The 24,923-nt window shown below is 48.2% G+C and overlaps 1 protein-coding gene across 1 annotated transcript in view; it reads right to left on the reverse strand.

The window, feature by feature from the left end:
- The window catches only part of FAM117A (family with sequence similarity 117 member A), a 42,700-nt gene that overhangs the window by 17,542 nt on the left and 235 nt on the right, over nt 1-24,923 (reverse strand). The window contains exon 2 of the mRNA XM_026513115.4: nt 499-668. Coding sequence (XP_026368900.3) covers nt 499-668 — 170 coding nt within the window. The remainder of the gene's footprint in view (nt 1-498; nt 669-24,923) is intronic.

Raw genomic sequence — 24,923 nt, forward strand, 5'->3', positions numbered from 1 at the left:
GCCCAGTGGACTCCCATGGGCTGCTGGCTAGGGCTCGAGTCTTCATTATCGGAGAGCTTTCCACTCCTACTGCTCCAGTGGGATCTATCTGGGCTCAATACACTTTTTGGCCCCCTCTCCCAGTTGTCTGGGGAGTGCAAACTCGGTTGAATGTTGGCCTGCTTAATTTTAGAAAGGTAAATCTCATTTTTGAAAACCTAGAAGAGATTCCAAAGTCAACTCTTGCTTACCCACACACGAATACTCAAAGACAGACTGGAAAACCCAGATTGACTTCTCTCTTCCACCAGCCAGGTGGAATGCAAACTTGTTTTCACGAAAGTTTACAGAGAAAACCAAGCTGGTAAATATCAGATGCTAAAAAGCCACATGGCGAAGATGTACAGCCAAAACCCAGGACAGATCATTTCAGTGACTGAGAGTTTGGAGAGTAGACCAAAGGTCTCTCAGCCATCTCCCTCCCCCCATCCTTATCCCCTTAGGAGAGCGCGTCATTACCTGGGTGGCCTTGTCATTGGTACAGCAGGTGAAGGCCCCATCGGCATCTCGTGGCCACTGGCCCAGAAGGTAGGAGCTGAGGATGGTGTCCAGGGAGAATGTACGCCGGACCTGGGGTGGCTGAGGCCTACACACTGACTTTTCTGGGGCCACGGAGCATGGGACGCTGGCTGGAAGAGAGCACAGCCCACACACCTTGACATCAGCATGGAGGAAGGAGACGAGGTAACCAACCTTCTGTCTCCTAGGAAAGCCTCACCTGATGGCCACATCTTCACTTGTATCCACCTCCCTCCTAAAAGATTCTTCGAAGCGGCCCATAAAAGCAAATATAGTCTGACCAGAGCTTTCCTGACTTGACCAGCTGGCCTTTATCACTGGAAACAATTTACATCATTTTACTTTAGACAAGGGGTTATTTTATACATGTCTTCTATCTTTTTCCTGTTCCTAATGGACTATGAGCTCTGAACTCCTAAGTCTCGGACTGAGTTCCCGATAGCAGGGCTGTTTCCCACCATTAACGAGGGAACTCTAAGGGGCCCCAAACCAATCTTTTATCCCCTGCCCTGCCTCTCTCCAGCACCTACTGCAGGGCTCCTACGCACTGCACAAATTCAACCCAATTAACTGAAGGACTCTTCATATTTCCTTCATGACTGGTTAGCTCAGGGAACCTAGGTGACTGAGACAAAGAGAACAATAGAACTCCTTTCAACCATCCAGGAGGGACAAATCCAGCTTAGGAAAATCAGTCTTTTGGTTCCCTCCTCTGTCTCTGACTTCTGGCTAAATGGGACAAAAACAAAGCAATTATATATCCATCCATTTAATTTTTACCTTGGTTAAAGCTTTTTGGGAGAAGGTAAAAATTGAGACTGTTGATACGATGTTAAGGTTCTGGAATCATCTGTAAGTTTCAATCATCTGGGTTGGCCCTGCTTTCCACAGCCACATTCAAAACATTCTACTATCTTAAGATCTGTAAAGGCTCTTTCCTTCAAACAGAGCAAAACGTTTTCACATCCGTAGTAATCCCTAGCTAATTCGTGTGTGCATTAAGCATAGCAAAAGGAACTGGGGATCGTAGGTATAAATAAACTTGAAGAGCTTTATATTAAAAAGACACCAACAGGCTGGCAGTTCCTCAAGAAGTTAAACATAAAATTACCATATGATCCAGCAACTGCGCTTCTAGGTAAATATACAAAAGAACCGAAAGCAGGGTCTCGCGCACTCATGTTCATAGCAGCGCTATTCACAACAGCCGAAAGGTAGAAGCAACCAAATGTCCAACGACAGATGAATGGATAAACCAAATGTGGCGTACACATGCGATGGGTCATTAGCCTCAAAGGGGGATGAAATTCCGATACATTCTACAACACCACAGAACTTCAAAACATTATACGAAGTGAAATAAAACAGACCCAAAAGGACAAATATTGTACGAGCCCACTTCTATGAGGCAAACTCATAGAGGCTACCAGGGACTTAGAAGGGAATGGGGAGTTATTATTTATGGGCACAGAGTTTCTGCCTGGCACGATGATAATGTTCCGGAGATGGATGGTGGGAATGGTCACACAATATCGTGAATGTACTTAATGCCACTGAATTATGAACTTCAAATGGTTAAATGGTAAAATCTATGTTCAGCATTTACCATGATAGAAAAGGAGACACTAACAACACTGTATATTCTCCAAATCCGTTTATGTATTTACACACATTTCGACATAGTTGTAATCAATGTGAAATATACATTACGTTCTGCTTTGTTCTACCCATTTCATATATCCATTTCCAAGTATCACCAATCTACGTATTTGTCACTTCCAATGACTGCATTATATCCCACCAGGTTGGTACACAGTTGTCTGCTTAGCCGTTCCCTATTATTGGGCATTCGAGGGGTTTCCCTGCCCATGATCTGTATATCACAGATGTTACTGCATGGATAACTTTCAGTCTGTTTTTATCTAATTCCTGGCATATTTCTGAGTCCTCTCCCTCAGCTACCATATGCACTCATTTAAAACAAAAGAAAACGACACACTGCAAAAATAGTAAGCGTGAATTGCAGAAAAGTCAGGAAATACATAAACAAAAAGAAAAACCTCGAATCTCAATATCCAGAGCTGATCACTGATAATACTATGAGAGATATACCCTTGTCAGCCTGACTGCTATACGTACGCTTTAAAATAAAAAATGGGATCATACTGTATATAACGTCTCGTAATATGTTTTCACTTTATGCCATAAACACTTTTCTAAATAATATATATTGACCTACAAAATATCCTTTTAAAAGATCTTAACATTTCTGTTAAAACCCATCAAAGGCTCATTTTTGAAGATGGTAGCCAAAGGCCTCATGTTCTGGTCGCACTTACCTTTCCTGTACATTTCACTCCTCTTCAAGGTCTCTATGTCCTGGACAAGCTGTACCGTGAACCATTTCCCACCCATGTCCTGTGCCTTCCCTCCTCTGAGGTTTTGCAAAGGTGTGCAGAGTTGAAATCTGCCCCATGCATCCGGGCCAGCCTGACCGCCTCCACCACCACAAAGCCTTCTGGATTCCCTGGAAGAATTTTCTGATTTCCCCCAGCACTTTGTACTCTTCTAGTACTTAGAATCCTCTCTCTTGGATTATGGGTATTTTAACTCCTAGATAATAAACAACCTGTGGCCAAGGACTGTCTCTAATTTGTCTTTGTACCCCACACAGTGCCGAGAACATAGGGCTGGTGATTGGCAGATGCCTAAGTATTTGCATAAAATAAAAAAATCGTTACTCCAAGGGAACACCTGCTCTAATTAGATCATGGATTCGAAGTTTGTCTGCCTTGCACATTCATGCTCAACCCCCTCCCCATGAGTAAAGCCCCCAGGGCTGCCTGGCTCTTCCTTTCTCTGGCTTAGGAAGGCCTGGCCTCTCTCTTCTCCTCCCTGTGCCTTGTCACCCAGTTAAGTCAGGGATAGGCACGCTGGGTTCAAGCCCCAACTTCGTCTCCCACACTAGCATGTCAACCACTCCTTCTCTTATTCTGGGTGTCAGATCAAAAGGTAGCAATCCAGATATTTTGGAGAGGTTTTGACGCATGCTGGCAGGCAGGTCAGACACAACACTGCTGCCCTGTGGGCCTCCGAAACCGTCTAGGAGAGGCCAGGGATGAGGCAGGCGGCAGCGCCAGAAAGCAAATTTACGGGATTACGTGACGGAGCGGCGGAGAGGCAGGTGGGAAGCAGATGAGCAAGAGGTTGGCATAAAGGCCAGAACACGGTGATCCTGACAGCTGCTTCATCACTGTGCGAAAGAGGGCCTCGACTCCTGGGCGGGGAAAGCAGCGAGGAGGAGGGATCACTGGGAACAACCTCGCCCAGCCCTTCAGCAGAAACTGCTGCAAAAGCGTCCTGGAGATTTCTCTTTTACTGAGACCATAAGGGCTCTCTGGTATTTATATAGAACTTTTCAGGTTCGCCCCATCTGCACAGTCCTTTCATGTGGGTCTTTACTTTCCTGTCAGGCCCAAAAGGGGCTCAGGGGGACTGTAAGGGAACTGAGGCCCATAAAGGGCCAGTCTCAGACTGGACTTGGTAGCCGACAAGGTCCGAGACGGTCCCACGCCTAAACCCAAGCATCTTTCCTCCTCAATCACCCCACGTGGGCTCACAGCCCTTTGGCATCAGGAGTACCTTCTGAGGTTGCAGGGGACACCTGCCTAGACACCTGCAGGAAGGACCATCATTTTAGCTCCTTTTCGGGGAAGGGAGTCTTTTGATGGCAGGCATTGCCCAGGTGTCTGTACTGACTTTCTGTTTTTCGGGTGGGTTGGGTTGGGGTTTATTTGAAGTCTTTGAAACCTTGGGATTCTACTATCTCCCAAGGACCATTTAAACCACACCCACTTGGTATCAGTTTGCATTACCCTTTAAACCCCACCCCACTCATGAACTACAGTAGGAATCCAATCTCAAGGGCAGCAAGCAGAGATGGGACCGACTCCCAGTACTCCTGGGCTGAGGGAGGCCCCAGAATCCTGGGATTTGGTGTGAGACTCCAACCACCCACTTTGGTCAACTCTACATGCTTTCTGGCTACCTTCGACCAAAGTGATTCACAAGGACTCTGGGGGTGTCATGGGTCCTGACTTGCTCTTCCATACACAAAACAAAAATAACACAATTTAAAAAAAAAGGGGGGGGGAACAAGACAGGGGCAGGAGGCAGGAGATAGGAATGGAGAGAAATTGAGCACCCCAATCCAGAACCAGTGGCCCCTGAGGCCCTCCTCTCTGCCACACCTGCAAGGATCTCACTGCATCGACGTCAAACTTGGAGGCCTTGCCTCAGTTTCTTTTCCTGCAAGGAGACAGCTGCGCCTCAGCCTTATTTCTAGAGTGACCACATCCTGCTGCTGGCACAGTTCCTACCAGTCACAAGGTGACAGAATCACCTTCTGTCTCAGAGACCTCAGCAAGTCCCCACTTCCCCTCCCCAACCCCTAATTCTTGGCATGTCCCAATACCTCTGAAGAGAGGTAAAATGCCATGCTTCCACCGTGCCCAGAAAATGAGGGGGGCACTTTCTGAAAAATTAGGTTTCGATAGGAAACAAACACTTACCGCTTATTTCAAAAACATCACCCTAAGTGGTTTGGTGAGCACCTGGTAATGTGGGCGCCGAAACCAATGAGGGGCTAAACCAACATGTCAAGTTCCCCCCAACAGCAACACAAACCAAAGCTAGAATCAGACAGTGATGGGTTTTCTGCCATTCTCCAAGGGGCAACGGGCTGGAGCAGTGTGGCCCCCGAACATCCAGAAGAGGCACAGAGGTGAGCGACCCAGTTCTGACCGAGGCTCTACCTTCCTCCGGACGGGACAGTAGCCAACCCAACCTCCCTGGGCCTGCTCTCCCATCTGGCAAGCGGGAGCTCCATCCAAGCCTACGGTACTTCCTAGGGATGCTCTAAAGACCAGGAGGTGAGATGCAAAACCACTTTCAAGTCTTCACTAGACAGATGAGGTTGAACCAGTTAATGTCACTTAATCCCTCCCGCCTCCACAAGTCTTTGGGTCAGAAGGTGGGGTAAAGGAGCCTAGAAAAAGACTCAGCCCAGAAAAGACACACAGAATGAGTTCCAGCCACACTGCCCCTTGGGAAGGTGCAACTAGCGGCAAAGCCTTGACTGGTAACAGCCCAACCCAGCACGGACCCTGCCTTGAGGAAATGGTGGAGAGGCTGCTTGCCTGTGCCTGGGCCGCCACGGGGGCCCTAGCTCAGTTGGGAACGTCCCCGAAGAAATCTCACAAGCGAGTGTAGTTGAAATAGGAGCTCATGAGCTTCTCCCTCATGGATATACCGGAAAGATCTGGGGATTGGGTTCTGCCCTGCCATTGTGTGATTATGGTCAACGAAGAAGCATTGAGAAGTCACAACGATTGCTTGTGGTTGGAAGCTGAACCGGTGTCATTTCTGGAAAGTACCCCTCTCAGATTTGGGAAACTCGGGGGAGGGCAAGAGGACAATCGGCTCCCCTATCTGAGAAAGGACACCCATAACATGACGGGCCATGACAAAGCAGCAGGTTGCCGGGGCACCGGCTGGGTGCCCGCGGGAGGGTGGAGTGTCCTGTTTACAGCACGGTGGGGTATTATCGGCCCATCGCATGCAGCGGCCTCCACAGCCCAACCACCTGGCGAAGCACCCTGGCACGGGGCCAGGCCATTTCACCACGCAGCTGAGCAGTGGCGGATGCTTGGGTTCTTGGGCAAGAGCAAAGGGAAAGAACAAAACAAAACAGCACACACCGGAGATAAGAAGCCTTAGGTGCTATCTTCCAGAGCCACTTGGTTCTGTTTCCCAACTGCTGCATTTGGATGGCTGCGGGGACAGGGGTTCTGAGTGCAGAGGGCCAGCGGTCGGGGGTCTATCCGTTGGGAGAATAGTCCATAGGGCGGAAAGCAAAGAGCAGACAAGACACGGGACCGAGAGGGGCCAAGAGGGGCCTGGCACACCACCATGGACTGACTGATTCCTCTGTTGGGCAGATTTTGAGCGCCCACGCCGAGCCAAGTCTATGAGCACGGGTGATACGGGAGGAGGAGGCCACAAAGCTGCCGACAAGGGTGAAATGTGCAAGGCCGCTCCAATGCCTAAGGGCCAGGCTACCAGACACAACCCCCGGGAGTCTCCCCAGCCAGTGCCACTTCAGAAGGACCACCAAACCATCTCTGCGGTTCCCTCCCGTCCCTCGCTAGAAATCAGCTCAGGCCTGAGCACGCCAGCAAACCCCCACCCCAGGAACCCAAAGGAGGACGATGACAGCACTCAGAAGAAGGGCAGGAGGGGGTCAGGGGAAGGCAGCAGAGGATACAGGAAGTGAGGCTTCTGTGGCTACCTTTCTCAGCTTGGCCAGAGATAGAGTGTAGGGTGGAGGTTTGGCGGCTTACAAGGAGAAAGCAGCCGCTGGCCAAAGGGTCCCAGCTGGGCATCTGGGGCGGGGGGGGGGGGGGGGCGACGTCACTCACGTTACCACCTTTGAAGCCATGGAGAAGCCTGGGAAATGAAACAAGGCTCCTCTCCCCCACCCTCCACAAGGCCTAGTGATCCTAAAATACCCAAGAAGGACTGCAGAAGGCAGAAAGACAGCCGATGAGATCATATGTGTGGCCCAAACTCAACAACTAGCTAGTCTAACAAATGAGCTACATGTCACTTTCTCATGTCATTGGGCTTTGAAGCATTATTAGCGCTAGCCTTCCACCTCTCCTCTTAAAGAAAGATAGCTCACAGTAACAGAAGCTGTACCTATACTGGAGGAAATAAGAAAATGCAGATGAGCAAAAACTGAAAAATAAAAACTGTGCACATCCCCGGTCTAGAGATCGCCGCCTGTCCACATCCTTCCTGATCTCTCCCCATGCATGCACGTACGTGTGTCTTTTTAATAAAATGAGATCCTATTATTCGTGTTTTTTTACAATCTGCTAATTTCCATCACTGATCTTCCTTCAGAAGGAGGAGTAGGCAGGGGTGGGGCAGACTAGGAAACTGAGGCCCGGCACAAGGCTGGCCATCTAGGGAGCAGGCCCCACCTTGTCCACCCCCCCCACCCCGCCCAGCTGTGACGTAGCACTTCTGCTGGGGGCAGGGAGGGAGGGGGATATGTTAATCTGGAGAGAAGCAAAGTAAACCAGGGAATCAGAATTTCTAAACATTTCCCCAATAACAGATTGGCGGTAAGGAGGGGAAGTTCCTTCTAGAAGCTTGACAGGGATTCTTTTTCCATTTCAGTCCGTGTGTTGGGATTAAACACTGCAGGCGGGCAGTCTTCTGAGCAACCTGGGGTCCGGCACTGTTGAACTGCTTCACTCAGGGACGTCTGGGTTTTGGAGGGAAGTTGTGGTCAAACTGAAATCCCCAATATGACTGCACAAGAGTTAGAAGCCCTCCTTGGAAAGCCCAAGGAGACCCCATCATCCATCCCAGCTGGGAAAATTAAACCTGGGGCTTTAAACACTTTCAACACCAAGCAGATAGCTCATTTCAGTTGCAACAGGGAGAAGCTACAGAAACTGGAGTTAGAAAGAAAGAAGGAAAGAAGAGGAACATCACATTTCCCTGACCAAGGAGGCTTATCTAAAGAGAGAAGAGTGATGATAGTTGTATCTGCATGAAAAACTACTCAGCCAGACCCTCAATTAATTCCTAATTCCATGGGTAAGTGTGCATTTCTGGCTGTGTGTCTGACTTCCCAGCATGCAGACCACATCTATGGGAAGCTGGAGAGAAGGGCCAGAAGAAACCCATCTAGAGAGGTCACTGTGGGGAAAAAATAGAGAATACGTCGACTCTTTGTATCAGTAAGAAGGAAAAGGGTGATCCCAAGTGTGCGCGCACGCGTGTGTGTATAAAGAGTAGGCAGTAGTTACTTAGACGGTTGTCCAATCCTCAAGAAGCTGCAGTTAGAAGAAAAGGAAGTGGTGTGAACTTTTCACCTTTTATCTGAATTCTCTAAAGAGTTCTGTAGGATTTCAACATTCTTCAAACAAAACAAAATACTCGCAGTTAGGGATTGGAGCATGATTTCCTTGGGGAGCCACTTGGCCTCTGCAAGAACTGCATAAAAAGCACAGAGTCTAGCCCTCTCCGTCTTAAAAAAAATCCCCACCCATGTGTATTTGAGAGTGACGAATCTCTGGGTGGCCTATAAACTCAGAGGACAGACATAAACCCTTCAGAATCTCCACTTCTCCCAGCAGTTTGCTTCCTATCAAGTCAAGAAGAAATCACGACCTCCAGCCAGCTCTCAGGTAGTCTTGTGAGATAAGCAAGGGAGAGAAAGAGCCAGCGATCGAGGAGGGTTCGTCTACAATAAACCCTGTAAGGGGACACCTGTGAATGCAACTTGCCGACTTCTGCTCTGAAGGTGTGCACCCTCTACTCTCCTGAACTCGTCTATGGAAGAGGACGCAGAGCTTCCGAGGGGTCACAGGTGGGGGCCTGTGATGTGCCCATGTAAAGAGGTGAACTGATTTCTCCAGTGCCACAGAGCAAACTGAGATGCAGATCTTTTCTCCCCAAAAGACTTGTGAGAACAGAATCCCCACCCTGTGTTCCACTGTCAGACTCAACTGTCACGACCGCCTGGCTGCTTTGGTTCAGGAACGAGTCCAAGGTGGAAGGGTTCTAGTCCCTTCCCTTGCTAGGAACCATACCTGGGTCTCAGGAACACCGTTTTACCCATCTTGGGTGGGTTGAGGGGGAGAAGAAGACACTTAAAAAATGAGAAATTCCTTTTCTAATGAGGAGGGTGGAAACTGTGTGAAAGAAAAGGAAATGAGAACAGAATTACACATAACTCCCAAATAGTCAAAATAATTTCTGCTTTGTGAACCAACTAGGACTTATTTTTAGCTCCCTCCAGCCTGCCTTCCCCGACCTGAAGCAAACTGCCAGATAGCAACAGATGTGTAAGCAACTATTACTCAATTTAATATTAATACCAAGTCATACAGAATACCCAGTCTTTGACATAATTTGATTAACCCCATTTTGTTGCCTTCCCCCCACCTATGATTTCAAAACCCAAAGAAAAAAATTTTGATTCCTCTTTTGAACTTCTCATGTCCATACTCACATCCGTAAGTGCTAATTCAGAACTAGCTTTATGCAACTTCCAAAGTAATCTCTTAGTCAGGAAGAGTCATCAGTGGGTTCCACACCACTGGAAGAAACATTGCAGGGAACAGAATATTTAAATAATGCCAACGTATCACCCCATAAACCACTTATTAAAAGAATAATGTATTTTTACAATGGGAAATCTGGTGGTCACCACCTCAGTGATCACGTTTAACCGTTACTAACAATGGACACTCTGACTAATATACCTCCTAAAATGATAAAAGGTGCACAACTTCAGCCGTGAAACGTTCTTGCTAGAAATGTTTTACCAGAATCAAAATCAGGCCCCAGACCTAACTTTCCATTTGCAGGAAATACAGGGGATAGAGGAACAAGTTAAATGCGGCCATGAAAAAACAGCCAGAAAAATCCAGAATATGGGACAGCTAGAAGGCAGAACTGGTCCACACTTTTCAAAGTCATCAAAAACCAAAAACCAAAAACATGAGTGGAAGGGGAATTCTAGATAAACTTTTTAAAAAGACATAACTGGGGTGCCTGGGTGGCTCAGCCGGTTAAGCGTCTGCCTTCAGCTCAGGTCATGATCTCAGGGTCCTGGGATTGAGCCCCGCATCTGGGTCCATGCTGGGCAGGGAGCCTGCTTCTCCCTCTCCCTCTGCCACTCCCTGTCTTGTGCTCTCTCGCTCTCTCAAATAAATACATAAAATCTTTGAAAAAAATAAATAAAAATAAAAAGATATAACCAAATGAGAGTCTTTATTGGATTCTGGCTCAAAGACAAAAAAAGGGGCACCTGGCTGGCTCAGTCGGTAGAGCATGCAACATCTGATCTCAGGGTTGTAAGCTCCAGCCCCATGCTGGGTGTTGAGATTGCTTAAAAAAAATGAAAACCTGGGGTGCCTGGGTGGCTCAGTTGTTAAGTGTCTGCCTTCGGCTCAGGTCATGATCCCAGGGTGCTGGGATCAAGTCCCATGTCTGGCTCCCTGCTTGGTGAGCCTGCTTCTCCTTCTCCCTCTGCCTGCCGCTCCCCCCGCTTGTGCTCTCTCTGTGTCAAATAAATAAATAAAAATAAAATCTAAAAAACAAAAAAAACACGCTTAAAAAATGAAAATCTTAAAAACAAAACAAACCCCCCAAAAAGAGCAATCAGAGGGGAAATTTGAAAATGGACTGGATACTAGATGATATGGGATTATAGATAATTTCTTTAGGGTAATAATGGTATCATGATTATGTAGAAGAATGGCCTTATTCTCAGGAGATACCACTGTGGTTAAGGGCAAAAAGTGTCATGCTATTTGCAATTTATTTTCAAATAGTTCAAAACAAATAAACCACGCAAATGGATGCACATACAAGTCTAGACACACACATGTGTAATACCCAGAAGGAGAGAAGAGAGATTTGACAATTGCAGCAAAAAGTTATCGGTGAGTCTACGTGAAATATAAAGGGGTGTGCATTGTGCTTATAACTTTTCTGTAGGTTTGAAATTCTTCCAAAATAAAGTTGTGAGAGAGAAAAAAAAAAAGAACTGGCTTAATTTGGAAAGACGGAAATTCAATTCACTCCTCAGCAAGGATCTGAACCCTCTAGCATTTCAATCTTGGCAGGTTGTAGTCAAATTCAACTGGGTCACTGCTCTGGACTTCTAATTTGGGGAAAGGGAAGGTGGGCAGGAAGAAACGAAACAGTGAACAAAGCTTAATCTGAGGCAAGGAATTGAAAGATGTAAATCAGGACGAAGTAGAATAAAGATACCGAATGAAGGAGGCGATGTTAAATTAAGAAAGGTCACATCATCCTGGGAGCAAGACCAAGACTGTGGGTGGAATGAAAGGGCTCCTACAGGTCCAGAAACACAGCTGGAACTGGACAGAACCTCAGCTATGCCCAGTGAAGTTAGCTCTGGGCATCCATTTGCCATTATTGCTCTACCACAGGAATGCAGAAACCAGTGAGATCTCACGAAAGATGGGTAAACATGGCTGACAGGAAGGTAGGTAGGTCGCCGGGAACTGTGAAAGGACTTAGAATTTATCAGTTTTCTTCTGTGTGGATGCAAAAATGAAAGGAAGGAAGCAGACTTTAGTTAGATTAGGAGAGATCAGCTAGATAAAAGGAAGACCTTCTTGCTGATCCCAATCGGATGAGGAAGACTATATAGAGTCTGCCCCTGAACAGCTCTGGGGAGAGAGAATGACATGCCCCCAGATGTCTCAGTGCCCACCTCCGCCCCGCTGAAGGCAAGGAAGTGCAGCAGAAGAGTTTGAGCCTCCTTTAGTTCTAGAATTCCCCAACTCTTACTGGAGGGTCCATTAAGAGATGGCCACTAACCAATTGAGCTAAATGGAAAGCTCGGGGCCCATGCTACTATGAAAGTTCAGGGCCCATGCTATTACCTGGGGCGAGATAAGTTCAGTGGGAAGGTGGGGGAGGCACAAATTCAAAAGCAGATTTGCCTTACCTAGGCTGATCAGACAGCTGTGCTATGGGCTCCCAGACCAAGCAGGAGGGTATAAACAGCGCTCAATTTACCTGTGGCTAGCCACAGGCAGAAGGGCTGATCACATGACTGGGCAAGCAGACATCAGAGCTCAGAGGGCAGGTTTGCTCACTGGCTACACCTCACTAGGTTGGAACCTGTCAGGCTCTCTGCTCTTAACACTGACTCAGGTTCATTTTGCTTGGGGCTGAGGGGCGGGGAAGGGGGCTCATGAAAAGCAATTGCTCAATTATTCAGGACCAGGAAGTTACGGTCACAAGATCTGCTTTGCCTTCAGGGTCTAAAATCCTATTAGGGTCACTCTGCCCAGCCCTGGCCGCCTTGCAAAGCTGCATGGACCATGCTGTCCCACTTGCAGAAAGCCTTCTCCAAGGGTTACTTCCATCTCTTTCTGCAAGTTCTACTGTGTCCCTGGCTGCAAAGGGGAGACACCCAAGAGTCCGCTATATCCCACCCAGTGGTTCCCTACCTGGCCTCCGACAACCTGGACCTGACCCAGCCTGACCTCAAAATCCCAGGCAAATTCCCAGGCCGTCACCCTACTGGTGGAAAAACCCCAAAGCATGCCCGGCAGCATTCCGGGGCAGCCCCTTCGCTGCAGCCCTGATCTTGCCAGTTGTTCGATCTCCTAAGGGAGGCTCAAAGGTTATGCAGTGCCTCCAGGGTAAACCACGTCCAAAAAGCAAGATCAGATGGCCCTTCCAGAAACAGCCTTGAAAGGTATGACATTGGGAAGGTTTTTCCTACCATCAGTGTACTCCCGGGACTCCTGAGCAGAAGGATGCTTGTCGGGTCACCTCTCCCCATGTGCTTCCGGAGGCAGAGGTGGACAGGATCACATGCATCACTGGAGGGTAAGTCACACCCCCCCTCCCACAAAGTACATGAAGAGCTTTGTGTCTGCTCTTAAATCAAGGGCTCAACAGTACTAGTATCTTCTTTTACAAGTCAGGCAAGGAAAAAGCTTAGCCTCCTGAAACAAACGAGAATTTGATCCAGGAAAACAGTTTGGGATGGTCATTACCAAAACATCCTATCTATACGCCTAAGAACCAGAAGGCAAAGGCTCCGTTGCTGCCGTCCCATCTACGAAGACAGCTCCATATTGCACACGACCCACTAGGAATCAAGGAGCAGCCTTTCCTCCTCCTCCTGCATCTTGTTCTGCCCCTGGACATCATCCATCCGGCACTTATGTTGGGGTCGGACAGAGCCAGGAGAACCAGAGAATCATGACGATAGCCTATATAACATGAAAACTGCCTAAAGATAAGCACTTTAAGTATATATAAGCTGGGGTAATAATATAGTAAATGCTCACGGGTCTCTTTCACATAACTGGCTGGAGCCCATGGAAAAAAAAAAGTCCTTTGAAGCCAACTTAACCACAATCTCATGGCTCTAGGGTGGCTGCCGGGAGGCACTGCAGATAAAGGACACATGCTAAAACTAAAGACTTTCAAAATTATTCTGTTCAGAAGCAGAGTCAGACTCATTCACTTAACCCTAATTCTGGCAGCTGGGGGGAAGTATCAGGAAGCAAAACTGTCAGGAACGATTCAAGCGCCTTCCAGGAGCAGAGAGAGATGTAGGACATGTGGTCTGGTGTTAGAGAAGAGCGGCCAGGAAACCAAGAGCAGAGTCTGAAGCTCCCCCTTTGCCAGCATAACAGGATGAGCAGATCCCTCCCTGGGCCCCGTGCTTAGTAGTCTTCCCTGACGGACAGCGAGTCCTCCCTCTGCGTACGAAGTTGTAACTCCCGTCCCCCTGGTAAGGCGTGCCGCACGCAACCACACAAACGTCCTCCCTCGGGGTTCTGTACCTCCGCAAACGGACTGGCGCACAGCCGAGCAAGCTGTCTGGCCTGGGCCCACACGCTGGCCTGGCTCTCTACACCGAACCTGACTGCTTTTTACCCGTTGATCTTGGACATAAAAACTCGAACTGGAACTACCATGGCTCGGACACCAGAGGCTTCTGATCTCATGGTCTTGAAGAAAACGTGGAGAGTGAAGAGCTGAGTAAGAGTGTTTCTTAGAAAAAGGAAGCAGCTGTCCCGAGAAGGTACCTGGACATCCTGAGGGTGCTTGGCGGGCTTCGGCAGACTGCGGCTCGCCTGCCCACCCCCTGCTGGGTCAATGCAGGCACGCCCGGGGCGCGGGCACGCCGCAGCAGGTCCCCGATCGTTCCCGGCATCTGATGCCCCCCTGGTCCAGCTCAGGAAGTCAGGACCAGCCGCAGTCTAGTCTCCTGAGGGGTGGCCTACCACAGTGGTCAGTACCTGGGCCCAAATCCTGCCTTGGCCCCAGTGTGCTAGGTGAACTCGGGTCACTTGACTTCTCTGGGCTTCAGTTTTGCTGTCTGTTAAATGGGGAGAATAAGAGACGTTATAAGAGGAAGAGAAGAGAACTGGCACTCTCAAGAACTCCTGGTACTGTCAAGTCAGCCTAGCATGTACTCATTTTTAAGCTTTTTATTTGGAAGTCATTTCAAACTTCCAGACACAAGCACACAAGCAGTACATAGGACATCCATAGAACCTTTACCCAGATTTGCCTTCAGGCAAACATTAGCCCCACCTGCTTTGTCATTTGCTTTCTTTCACGGGCACTTCTTCACACACACACGCGCACGCTCGGCACCGACATGCTCACTCACACTCAAGACACACACTCACACACACTCACATTCAGATACACACACGTACTGCCCTTTGTTGGGTTTCTGCGTGGTGTTCCATTTGAAAACAAAGATGTACCAGAGGGTGGGAGGTTCGAGATGAAATGCAAACAAAGGGGGGGCCTTGCTACTTGGTGATGGCTCCACTGCTCCTCTCCCTCCTCCCTGCCACCAAGGCAGACAGCTAGTGGTCGGGGGCCCTGGCTTAGGGATGAACCATTCCATGGACAGGGACCAGAAAAAAATACTTGATACGGAAGAAGAGAGTTGGTTACTCTTTTCTTTAAACAACAAAAACCACAAAAAAACAACAACAAAGCATTGATATGAACCATGGAAATAGCTTTATTATACAGAATTGTTTTTTATAATGTTCATTATAACGGGATTTGACCTTATGAAGTTGAGAAGTAACAGGCAAAGGAAGGATGCACATAAGCATATGGTTATCAGGACATTCAAGAATTCTATACAAAATCTGATTTCTTAAGAGAGGTAAGTGGGTAAGAGCTGCCTGGAACCCTCTCAGGAGGGCTAGGTAACCTCCGTGAAGCACACCAATTTCTCCATGATACCAAGTCCCTGGATGGAGCTTTCTCCTGAGTTCAAGTCCCCACCAGTCCCCTTTACTGGGCACACACTTGTCTCATGAAGGCATTATCATGTATCACAGTGACTCTACTCCCCCTTAACCTAAAGCTAGGAGGAGGAGACACACTCAAAACAGAGCATGGCAGGGAGGGTGGGAGTGGTTTGCATCCGGGGGTTCCCTACTGGAAGATAAGCTGTCATTATGATGCCAGGCCACCTGAACCGACCCCCCATCAGAGGAATGCACCACCCACATTTATTCCCAGGTGCTCTCTGGGGTTCCACAGTCACACATAAGAAAGACACGCTTTCCTATAAGCTCCAGCTTAGAGGTATCTTCCTGACATGGCTCTAAGCCCAGTAACCATGACCATGACCCCACGAAAGCAGGAAAACCATGCCTGCCTTCTGGGCCTAGCTGTCCCTGGTGAACTTCTCATTCTACCTGGGAATTGTGTATCTGAAACCAGTGGGAGGTGCTCAAAAGCTGCCACCGTATCACACAATGTCATAACCGTCACCTTCCAATTAGCCACACCAAGTGAACAGTCACTTACGGGGTGCTGAAGAAACAACAGACTTCGTTGCAGCCCATTTTCCTTTCCAATTTTCTTTTGGTCAACTGAACAGATGAATTTTTGCTCCTGGAATACAGGCATACAAGCAGAAGGGAAACACGGGCTGGGCGTGGGCTGGGCAGGCAGCAGAGAGGATGCCAACTTGGGAGGAAATTCACAATGGATTCGCCACACGTATGTGGGAAGAGCCCTGGGATCAGGAGCAAAAGGGCTTGATAGTCACATGGTCTTGGGCAAGTCACTTCCTTTCTAGGCCTCATTTAACTTATCTGCAAAACAAGTCAAGGCCACCTGCACCTTCACAACTGTCAGGAGGATGAAGGAGAAACATTCTAGAGTACTGACCAGGAGCAACAGAGAGCTAAATGAATGGAACACACTGTTAAAACTAAAGCTCTCTATCTGCTCAACTTCCCTGAAAAACACAAAAATTTGTTGGGACCCCCAGGCTCTTTCTTTCCACAGAAGCAGCTGTTTTTGCCTTCTCCTGTGAACACACAACTACCCAGGATCGCAGTTCCAGAGAGAGTCCAGGCGCTAGTCTCGGCAGTAAGAAGTAGAAGAATGGGTGTGACTTGCACTGCCTTCTTCCCAATCTCTGCATCGGACTCCGTAACACTGCGACAACTCTCTGGCTGCATCCCCTCGGTCTCGCCAAATGCCATCCAGCTCCACCCTCAACCCCGGTTTGTCATATCTGATGGGTATGAGTTACAAAGACAATCCCCAAACAGAGGCCGCGCGGCAGGTTTTCAGCCAGCTTGCAGGTGTGGGGCAGGGAGCGCACGTGTTATCAGCGGTGGTTTTCTCAAAGCGGTGTAGGCGATCAAACACGTACCAAGCGGCACAGAAAACTCGTAAAGGGAAGGCAGTGTGTGGGGCAGGGAAGAGGAGAAGGGAGGGCGAGTTAAGAGAAACTGTCTTTCCTTCCTCTCAACTGCAATTTTACTCTGTTCAAAGTTACCCCCAGCTGGGCAGGTTTAGAAAACCATCTAAGGCACCAGGTCCATGGCTGGCAACCTGAACAACAGAGCAACGTAGATTCCATGGATGACAGTGTATGTGTCCAGGGCGTGGGGAATGCTAATGAGCATCTCTTTCCAGTATTTCCCAACTTGCTGGGGGGAGGGGGGCAGGTTTGGGGAGAGGAGAAACAGGATGGTGCCTGGCTTGGGAAAGGGGGCTTCCAATCTGATCACACCTCTAGATAGAGCCTGAAGCCCCCCTCAGGCCCGTAGACAGTTCTGCTCCCTAGCCTAGAAAAGTCACTAATTCAGATTTCGTTTATCTGCTTCCCTTTGTATACATTAGCACTACTAGGAATTTGGTGTAAATGTACCTTTAGTGAAAAGACACCCAGTATTCATCTCGCTTTCCTTGGCCTGTCACCCATATCCACTTCTAAGGCTAAAGCCAGGTAGTCTGGCTTTTTTTTTTTTTTAAACAAAATCCTAAATGTTGGCTGTTTCCATGGATCAACCTGGTAACTAACTGCCCAAGCTCACCCTCTGACTTTAAGTGTGAGGGGAAGGGAACCTACCGGGCTAGCAATGACATCCATGGAAATGCCACGTCTTTGCCACCAGCTGGGCTTCAAGCCCAATGACCAGGATGAATAGGAGACCAGTGATTTAAGGAGAGAGAGAACACTAACACTTCGGGGGGGTGGGGGGAGGTTGCCTTGGAAGTAGCTGCAGAGGTATTATAAAGGGGGCACAGTGTGTGGGGACCAGAAGTGGGAAAAACCATTTCAAGTGAGACTGGGGGAAGTGTGGCTCACTCTCCCCACCCCTGCTGCCTTTCCAGCAACTCAATCCAACAAGTATTTATTGAGCACGACACTCCCCATCTGCCCTGGCCCTCCCTCTGCAAAAACACTCAAATCTGTTCAAGCTGCAGGGTGAGTTCCATTGCACTTGAACTTGAAACATGAGGTGCCTACCTTTTAAAAAGGCAGGCACACAATTTGCAGCAAGGGCTGAAGGGACTAAAGAGATCTGAGAAAGTGAAGAAACACAGCTGACCAGACAGGGCCACACCAATGTCACTTTTGAAACGGAAGGGAAAAAATAAAATAAATAAAACTTAATTTAACCTTAGGGAGAATAATACACCGACCAACTAAAAAAAAAAACAACCAAAAAACAAAAAAACAAAAAAACAAACTTACTGGAAATATCTCGGTTAATTCTCCAATTAACCCTACCTAACACGAAAGGAATAAATATTCCTTTATTCTATGCCTCCTCCAGCTTGAATTCCGTTTTATTCACTTGTGGACGTGTTAGTCATTTGCTTCTAGAGACCCATGTTTATCCTACCTTTCCCTCTTCAGGAGGTGAGACCTCAGTGCTCTCTAGAATGTTTTCATTGAGGATCAGATGACAGGGGATTCAGGTAACAGAGCTGGGGAGGGACCAGACCTAGGCTTATTAGCATAGTTCTCTCCAGGTCGAAAACCCACCCTCCATCCACAGGATAGGGTGCTCAGGGTCTGAGAAGAGGCATCCCGGACTTGCAGCTCTGCCCTGCCGAATACTCTACGAAGCCACATCCAGGCGGCCTCGGAGAAAACTTCACCACTCCTGATCACAGGCCTGCTGCTTCGGATCAACCAAAGCCCTCAGAGGAATCTTCCCAGGCCTCCCCCAACCTCCACCCCTTTTCTTAGGGAGCTGGAAACAGAAACCGCTCCGTGCAGGCAGTGCTGAGCCAAGGCACTCCATCCATCCCCAATACCAGCTGGCTGGGGCTCGGGAGCAGGGCAGGGTAGGTGTCCAGAGCCCCCACTTCAGTTCCAGGTTCCCCAAGGGCTGGAGCTAAAAGAGTCCCTATTACGAAATACTTTGATAGCATTCTTTTCAGTTCATTAAAGCCACCCTTGATTGGCTGTGGTTTTCTGACACAGTAAAAGTCAACTGAGGCTTATTCGGGGCCTGAGGATAAACATTTAGATGACTCCAAGCTGAGCATGCAGCTTTGTAGTGACCCTGAGGAAAAGCGTGGAGGAGGAGAGCGAAGTGCCAGGAAGAGTTTTTCAAAACCAGGAGGTTTGGTGGGGACCCTGAGCTGGAGGCTTGAGTGTGGGCAGCCAGCTGTAGAGAAACTCCCTCCATCCAGCTGTTCCCAAGAACAACGGCCCGTTCACAAGCTCTACACCGCTGGAGAGGAACTGGAGCACGGATAATTTATAACTTCAAATATAATCCAAAACTCTTTTCTCTCAGAGCGCAGGATTTGTTTTTGACCTAACAATGTGAATAGACTCGGCTTGTGTTTGGTTAATTCATAACCCTGCAAACCAAATAATGGAACCCTCTACGAAGACTCAACTCAGCCCTCAGCCGGGGCAGGGGAAGTGGGTGTCCAGGTTTCTCGCTCATCTTTTGTCTGTTTCCATTCTTCCTGGCCCCTCTTCTATCCACCTAAAAGTGGGGTAAAACTTATTAAGCCACAAAGAGATTGTCCACTCCCACTCAACAAACGTGCTGGTGGGCACCCACCTTCACACTGAACTGGAAAGCAAACACAAGGTTTCCCCTTCCAGCCCCTTGAAAAGGCTCCAAACTGCCTGTAGACTAAGGGTAAGCCCCAGGAAAGCATTGGAGCTGGTGTCAAATAGCATTTGATCGCTGTGATAGTGTCAGTAAGACTTCAAAACCAGACCTGTCTCCAGAACATGTCACACCTTAAAGTGTGAATCCTATGGCACAAAGGGTCTATGGGACAGGTATAAAAATCCAGAGGGGAATGCCTGATTTCTTTTCTTTTTTCTTTTCTTTCTTTCTTTCTTTTTTTTAGTAATCTCTACTCCCAACGTGGGGCTCAAACTCACAACCTGGAGATGAGAGTTGTGTGCTCTACCAACTGAGCTAGCTGAGCGCACGAGGATGCTTGATTTCTCACAGTTCCATTAAGATCAAGGAATACACTGAGTAACGTACAGAATTGTTGAATCCTTATGTTGTGCAACTGAAACTAATATAAAACCGTATGTTAATTATGCTTTAATTAAAAAAAGAACAAGATCAAAGAATAGTGTGGCGTGGGTGCCCATCGCACCATTCAGTATAAACTAGCCAAAAATATGGGTAAAGTGTTCTCTGCTACTAAAGCCCACCAACCACTCTGGCAACATTCACATGGCCACCATAACTGGAAGTTTTGCAATCCTGCCCCAAATTTTCTGGAGATCTATCTATATTTGGAACCAGAGAGAATGATGTCCTCTTACCACCACACCCACTTTTGTTCTCACCCCTCCTCCACTGACCTCAAATGGTTTAAAATATCCTAGCTCTATGTTACACGAGTGGAGAACTTCCCATGTATATATAATCCTTTGCTACCCAAAACATGGAAGAACACAGGGACCCATGCTCCTTTAGGTACCGATGGGATAAAGCAGTTAGGCACTGCGGCCCCCAAATTTCAAGGGTGCTGTCTCTGGTGATAACATTTAAGACAGACTTCAGCAGTATATTTTGGGGAGCACATGCCTGGGGCAAGCAAAGCTGTCAAAAGCAAGTTAGCAGCATCAGGCTAAGTGGTGTTTAATGCTTCCCAAACAGAAGCTGCCTCAATCACAGAGAGAGCTCAAGGATGGTTATAGATCTTACGGGATTTTAACTGCACCCCCAGGCTTCATTATAGCAAGATGGCTCCTTGGCACTGAGAAGTCGGACTACTTCTGGCACCAGGGTCCAGGAGCATCATGATTTGATGAGGGCTTTCTCTCAAGGTCCCTAATAAGGGACCTTCTTTATGGGGTTCCAGACCTATCTAAATACCCATCCCCCAAGGACTAAGTTTTCAAAGCATTGCAAGGAAAGGAGTTTAATAATTACCAATAGCATTGCTAATAACAATGCCGCCTTCTATTCACTGCAACGGCCATCCTGGAGAACCCAATGGATGTTTGAAATAAACCCACCCTATGTCCCTGTGGGGAAGGCAGTATTTTAAGGCAGCCACGACTACTGCCAGCTGTCAGTGATCTGTTTGGAAAAATAAAAAGTAGCCAGAAAAATCCCAAACAGGAGATAAACCTTAAGCCATTTCCAACTGTGTTCACTGAGTTGTGGGTGGTTTGGGAGGGGTTATGAGGAGAGGGGGTGCACATTTGCCTAACAGTCAAGCTTTTATGTAAATCCAAATTAGTTTATGTCTACTGAACACATGCCACCTGACAACGCGGGGGGCGGGGGAGGCAGCCTCCATTCACATGTGCTGATCCTCCACAAAGACTGAGAACTGACTGGAAGCTGATGACCCCCCCCTTTTCTTTTCGCCTAAAACATGAGGGGGGATACAGGCTTACTTTTCTTTACTCCCTTAGAATTTTCTGAGGAGATGTACACCACACGCAATGAAACGGATCTTTATATAGGAATAATGGTAAGGAACATTGTTTAAGACACGGGTAGGCCAACTTCTTCTGTAGAGTGCCATGGTAGTAAATATTTTAAGCTTTGTGGGCCTTATGGTCTCTATCACTACTACTCAACTCTGTCCCTGTCGTGCAAGAGCAGTCACAGACAATGCTAAATGAAGGAGCATGGCTGTGTTCCAATAAAACTTTATTTACAAAAGCAGGCAGAGGCCTGGATTTGGCCTGCAGGCCATAATTGCCAACCCTGGGTTTAAGAAGGTTCTGGTGGGCAGAGGAGGTACAGAGGCAACATGTGGTTCCCCCAGCACCCAGCTGACCCCTGTGGGGCTGGTCCACACAGAGGAATTTGCAAAGCTGGATTAAACATTATCTTCATTCTAGAGATATGGAGACAGAGATACTAAACAGGATGTGGACCTGGACCTAAGACTGGAACCCAGAACATTTCACCTCCCAGTCCCATTTTGTCCATCAATAGTCCCGGAAGAACAGAAAAGTTAGCTGCCTCCAACTGACGTAAGACACAAATGAGAATTTAATTAAAGGGGGAACTGCCGTAAGAAATGCATCCTGGGTTGCTATTCCCCACGGATGGAGCTTAGCTTTCTTAGACTTGATCTTCATTTTTCTCACTATTCTCTTTTGCCTTCCACACCCCTAACCCAGGCTCAGAAAAATGAAGCCATTCCTCACTTTATGAAGACATCCCTCATGGATGAATGGCCACAGAAGGTAAATCCTGTTCTTTACACCATCACCCTGTTTTTACAAGGTCTCATATATCTTGTCAGGAACACAACAGGGTGTGTGGTAGAGAGATAACTGCACAGCCCTGAACACTACGTCACTTTGGGATGGGAAAGAAACAGTGACGGCACCTAATTGTCCCTGAATCCCAGTCCCAGTTCACATGCCTTTTTAAACAGTTGGGTTCTGGAGCCCTGTTTAGAAAACCTCATTTAAAAGACGAGGGAATAAAAGTGCAAGAGGAGGCCTTGAAATTCTGAAACCTGCAGTACTGGTTTCAGACCAATATGGGTTTGCTCTTTGAAGCCTGAAAGGCAATGGGTTTTGGCCAACAGTGCTCTCACCTTGGCTGGGTGGAGGGGAAGGCTAACGATAAACGCTGATAGCACCTTCTAGGTGCCTCCGCACGTAGTAACTGTTAACTCAGGATATAGTTATGATGCACCTTCTAACAGATGAGGAAACTGAGGCACAGAAGTTAAGAAACTTCCATGCCACACAGCTACTAATGGCAGAGCCTAGAATCAAAATTCAGGAATCCTGGCACCCAAAGCCTGGAGGATTCTCTTAAGGGTTTATGAACGTAAGGCGTTTCCTCCTATCGCAAGTACACCACGGGCCTAGAGGAAACCACTTCTGCCACTTCTCAAGTCTAAGGAATGAAAACAATCTGAACACACATAGACAGTTAAGTTAACATGTAGAAGACCCGATGTGCTCCCAAACCAAAGGCGAGGTACATTCCCTTAATGTCTGCTCACAAAGGAGTCCACCGGCTCAGACCCCTCTTTCCATCTTTCCTCTCTCCCGCCTCACTGAAAATCTATAGATAATCCCCCTATATACCAGGTAAGTGCCTCATTAATGCCTATGGGATACTAAACGGCGGAGGGACAACACATCAGCCCAATTCGTACACAAGAGACCACTCAACTTGCCCTAAATCATCCAACAAGTTATGCAGAACTCTAGCTTCCTATGGTTTTTACCAGGATCTTCGGGCCTCCGGCCCTATAAAAAGGAAGAGGCCATGTAAAGAACTCAGTTATCCAAACCTACACTCTTCTCCATTCCACAGCACCCACCAGTGTTTGTGCCTTTAATGTTAGTTCTATAGTAGACGCAAAATAACTGCTCTTAAAATATGACTGCTAATAGATTTCCAGCTACCGCATAGGCAGGCTTTCTGTTGATTTCTACTAAAAGTGACAAAGGTTCTGGTGCTTGCCGTTCTATTAACTTCTCTGGACTCCAAGGAAGTCCAAACAAAACCAACAGGTTTGTAATCTTGTAGTCTGCTTAAAGCTCATGATAGGCATGAGTTTGGGCACTGCTCTGCTCTACACCACCAGATTCTAGGCATACTTTGACTAGTTGGTCACCATCTTGCTACCACATTTGACCAAGTTTCTGTGTTCCAAGATGCAATGTTAACATTTACAGTGAGGTCCAGATAGACTTGGGACTTTCTACTTCAGAGACCCTCTTAATCCCATTCCTACCTAGAAAGGCACTGTAGCAACTAAACTTTCAGGAGGGGGGTGTGCAGCAATGAAGCCTAGCAATCACAAAAAGCTCAAGAAACTCTGGTGTAGAGAATGTCATTAACCATTAGACGGCGGGGACCATGACTTTTGTACATTTGGTAGACTCCGAGGCTTTGGAAGTGTACGATGATCTTTTTCACATCTGGTGTGAATCAAATGCAAGCCTCACTTTCAACTTATTGCCAACCTCCTCATGCAAGTAGGTTCTTTTTCCCATTCCTCACTGCTTGCCTTTGTGGGGGATCCATCACAGCTTTGAGTGTGAAAGCAAGGTTAATCTTGCTCCTCCCTAGTTTCCCCACACTCACCACATCAAGCTGCTATTAAGACACCGTTTCAGGGCTGTTCAGAAAGTGGGGGTATTTGCCACAGTGTACTTGATTGTAGCCCTCACCCCACTGCCACGTTGGCTGGCAATGCCCGGGACTAAACAGCCTTGGTGGGGGTAGGAGAGAAAGGCAGGGGGCAAACTGCCCAGGTCCTATACACACACGCACACCGTGGTTGGAATGAGCCAGCCATATTAAGCAGGTCAATGATCTGGGAACATACAACTTCTGGGCTACACCAAGAGGAATGCAGGGAATCGGAGCGGAGCGTTTGTACCGTAGTAAAAGCCGTTAAACTAACTTATTCCAACCTATTCCAACGGCTCGGAAGAAATCAGCTCCGGGAGGTGGCATAAAAGGAAGTGCACGTGAAGTGGGGGGGGGGGGGGGGAAGGAACTCCAGAGCCGTAGAGCGGGATGCTGGGGCCAAACTCAAGTTAGAGAAGTAACACATGGCTCCACGGGGCTCTCCTCCATGCCCCTCCCCCTCCCCGTGCAGATGTCCAGCGCCCACCGGCTCCTCGCTCCAGCGCCAGCCAGCACAGGGCGCCCCCATCACGCGCCACTCACTCCTTCCTCACACCTCGCTGCCACCCCTGCATCTTCCACTCACCCCCACACGACACCTCTGCCCACTTTTCGGTTACGCCCCCAATGCCAGCCTCCGTCTGCCATGTCCCTCCCCTCACCTCCCGGCCCCGACTCCCTGCACACTCTGTTCCAGCCGTGGACCCAGCGTTCACCGCTCCTCGCTCTCGCTCCCTCCGCCCTCACAGACTTTGCGCGACCCTTTTTCTCTTCCCTCGCCCCCATCCACTTTCCCCTCAAGCTTCTCCTCGTACCCCTCCCCCCCGTCACGCGCCCCCCCCCTCCCCCAACGGCTCCTCCCCCCGGTAC

Source organism: Ursus arctos, unplaced genomic scaffold, assembly GCF_023065955.2.
Source record: "Ursus arctos isolate Adak ecotype North America unplaced genomic scaffold, UrsArc2.0 scaffold_24, whole genome shotgun sequence".
In the NCBI taxonomy this organism is placed as follows: Eukaryota; Metazoa; Chordata; class Mammalia; order Carnivora; family Ursidae; genus Ursus; species Ursus arctos.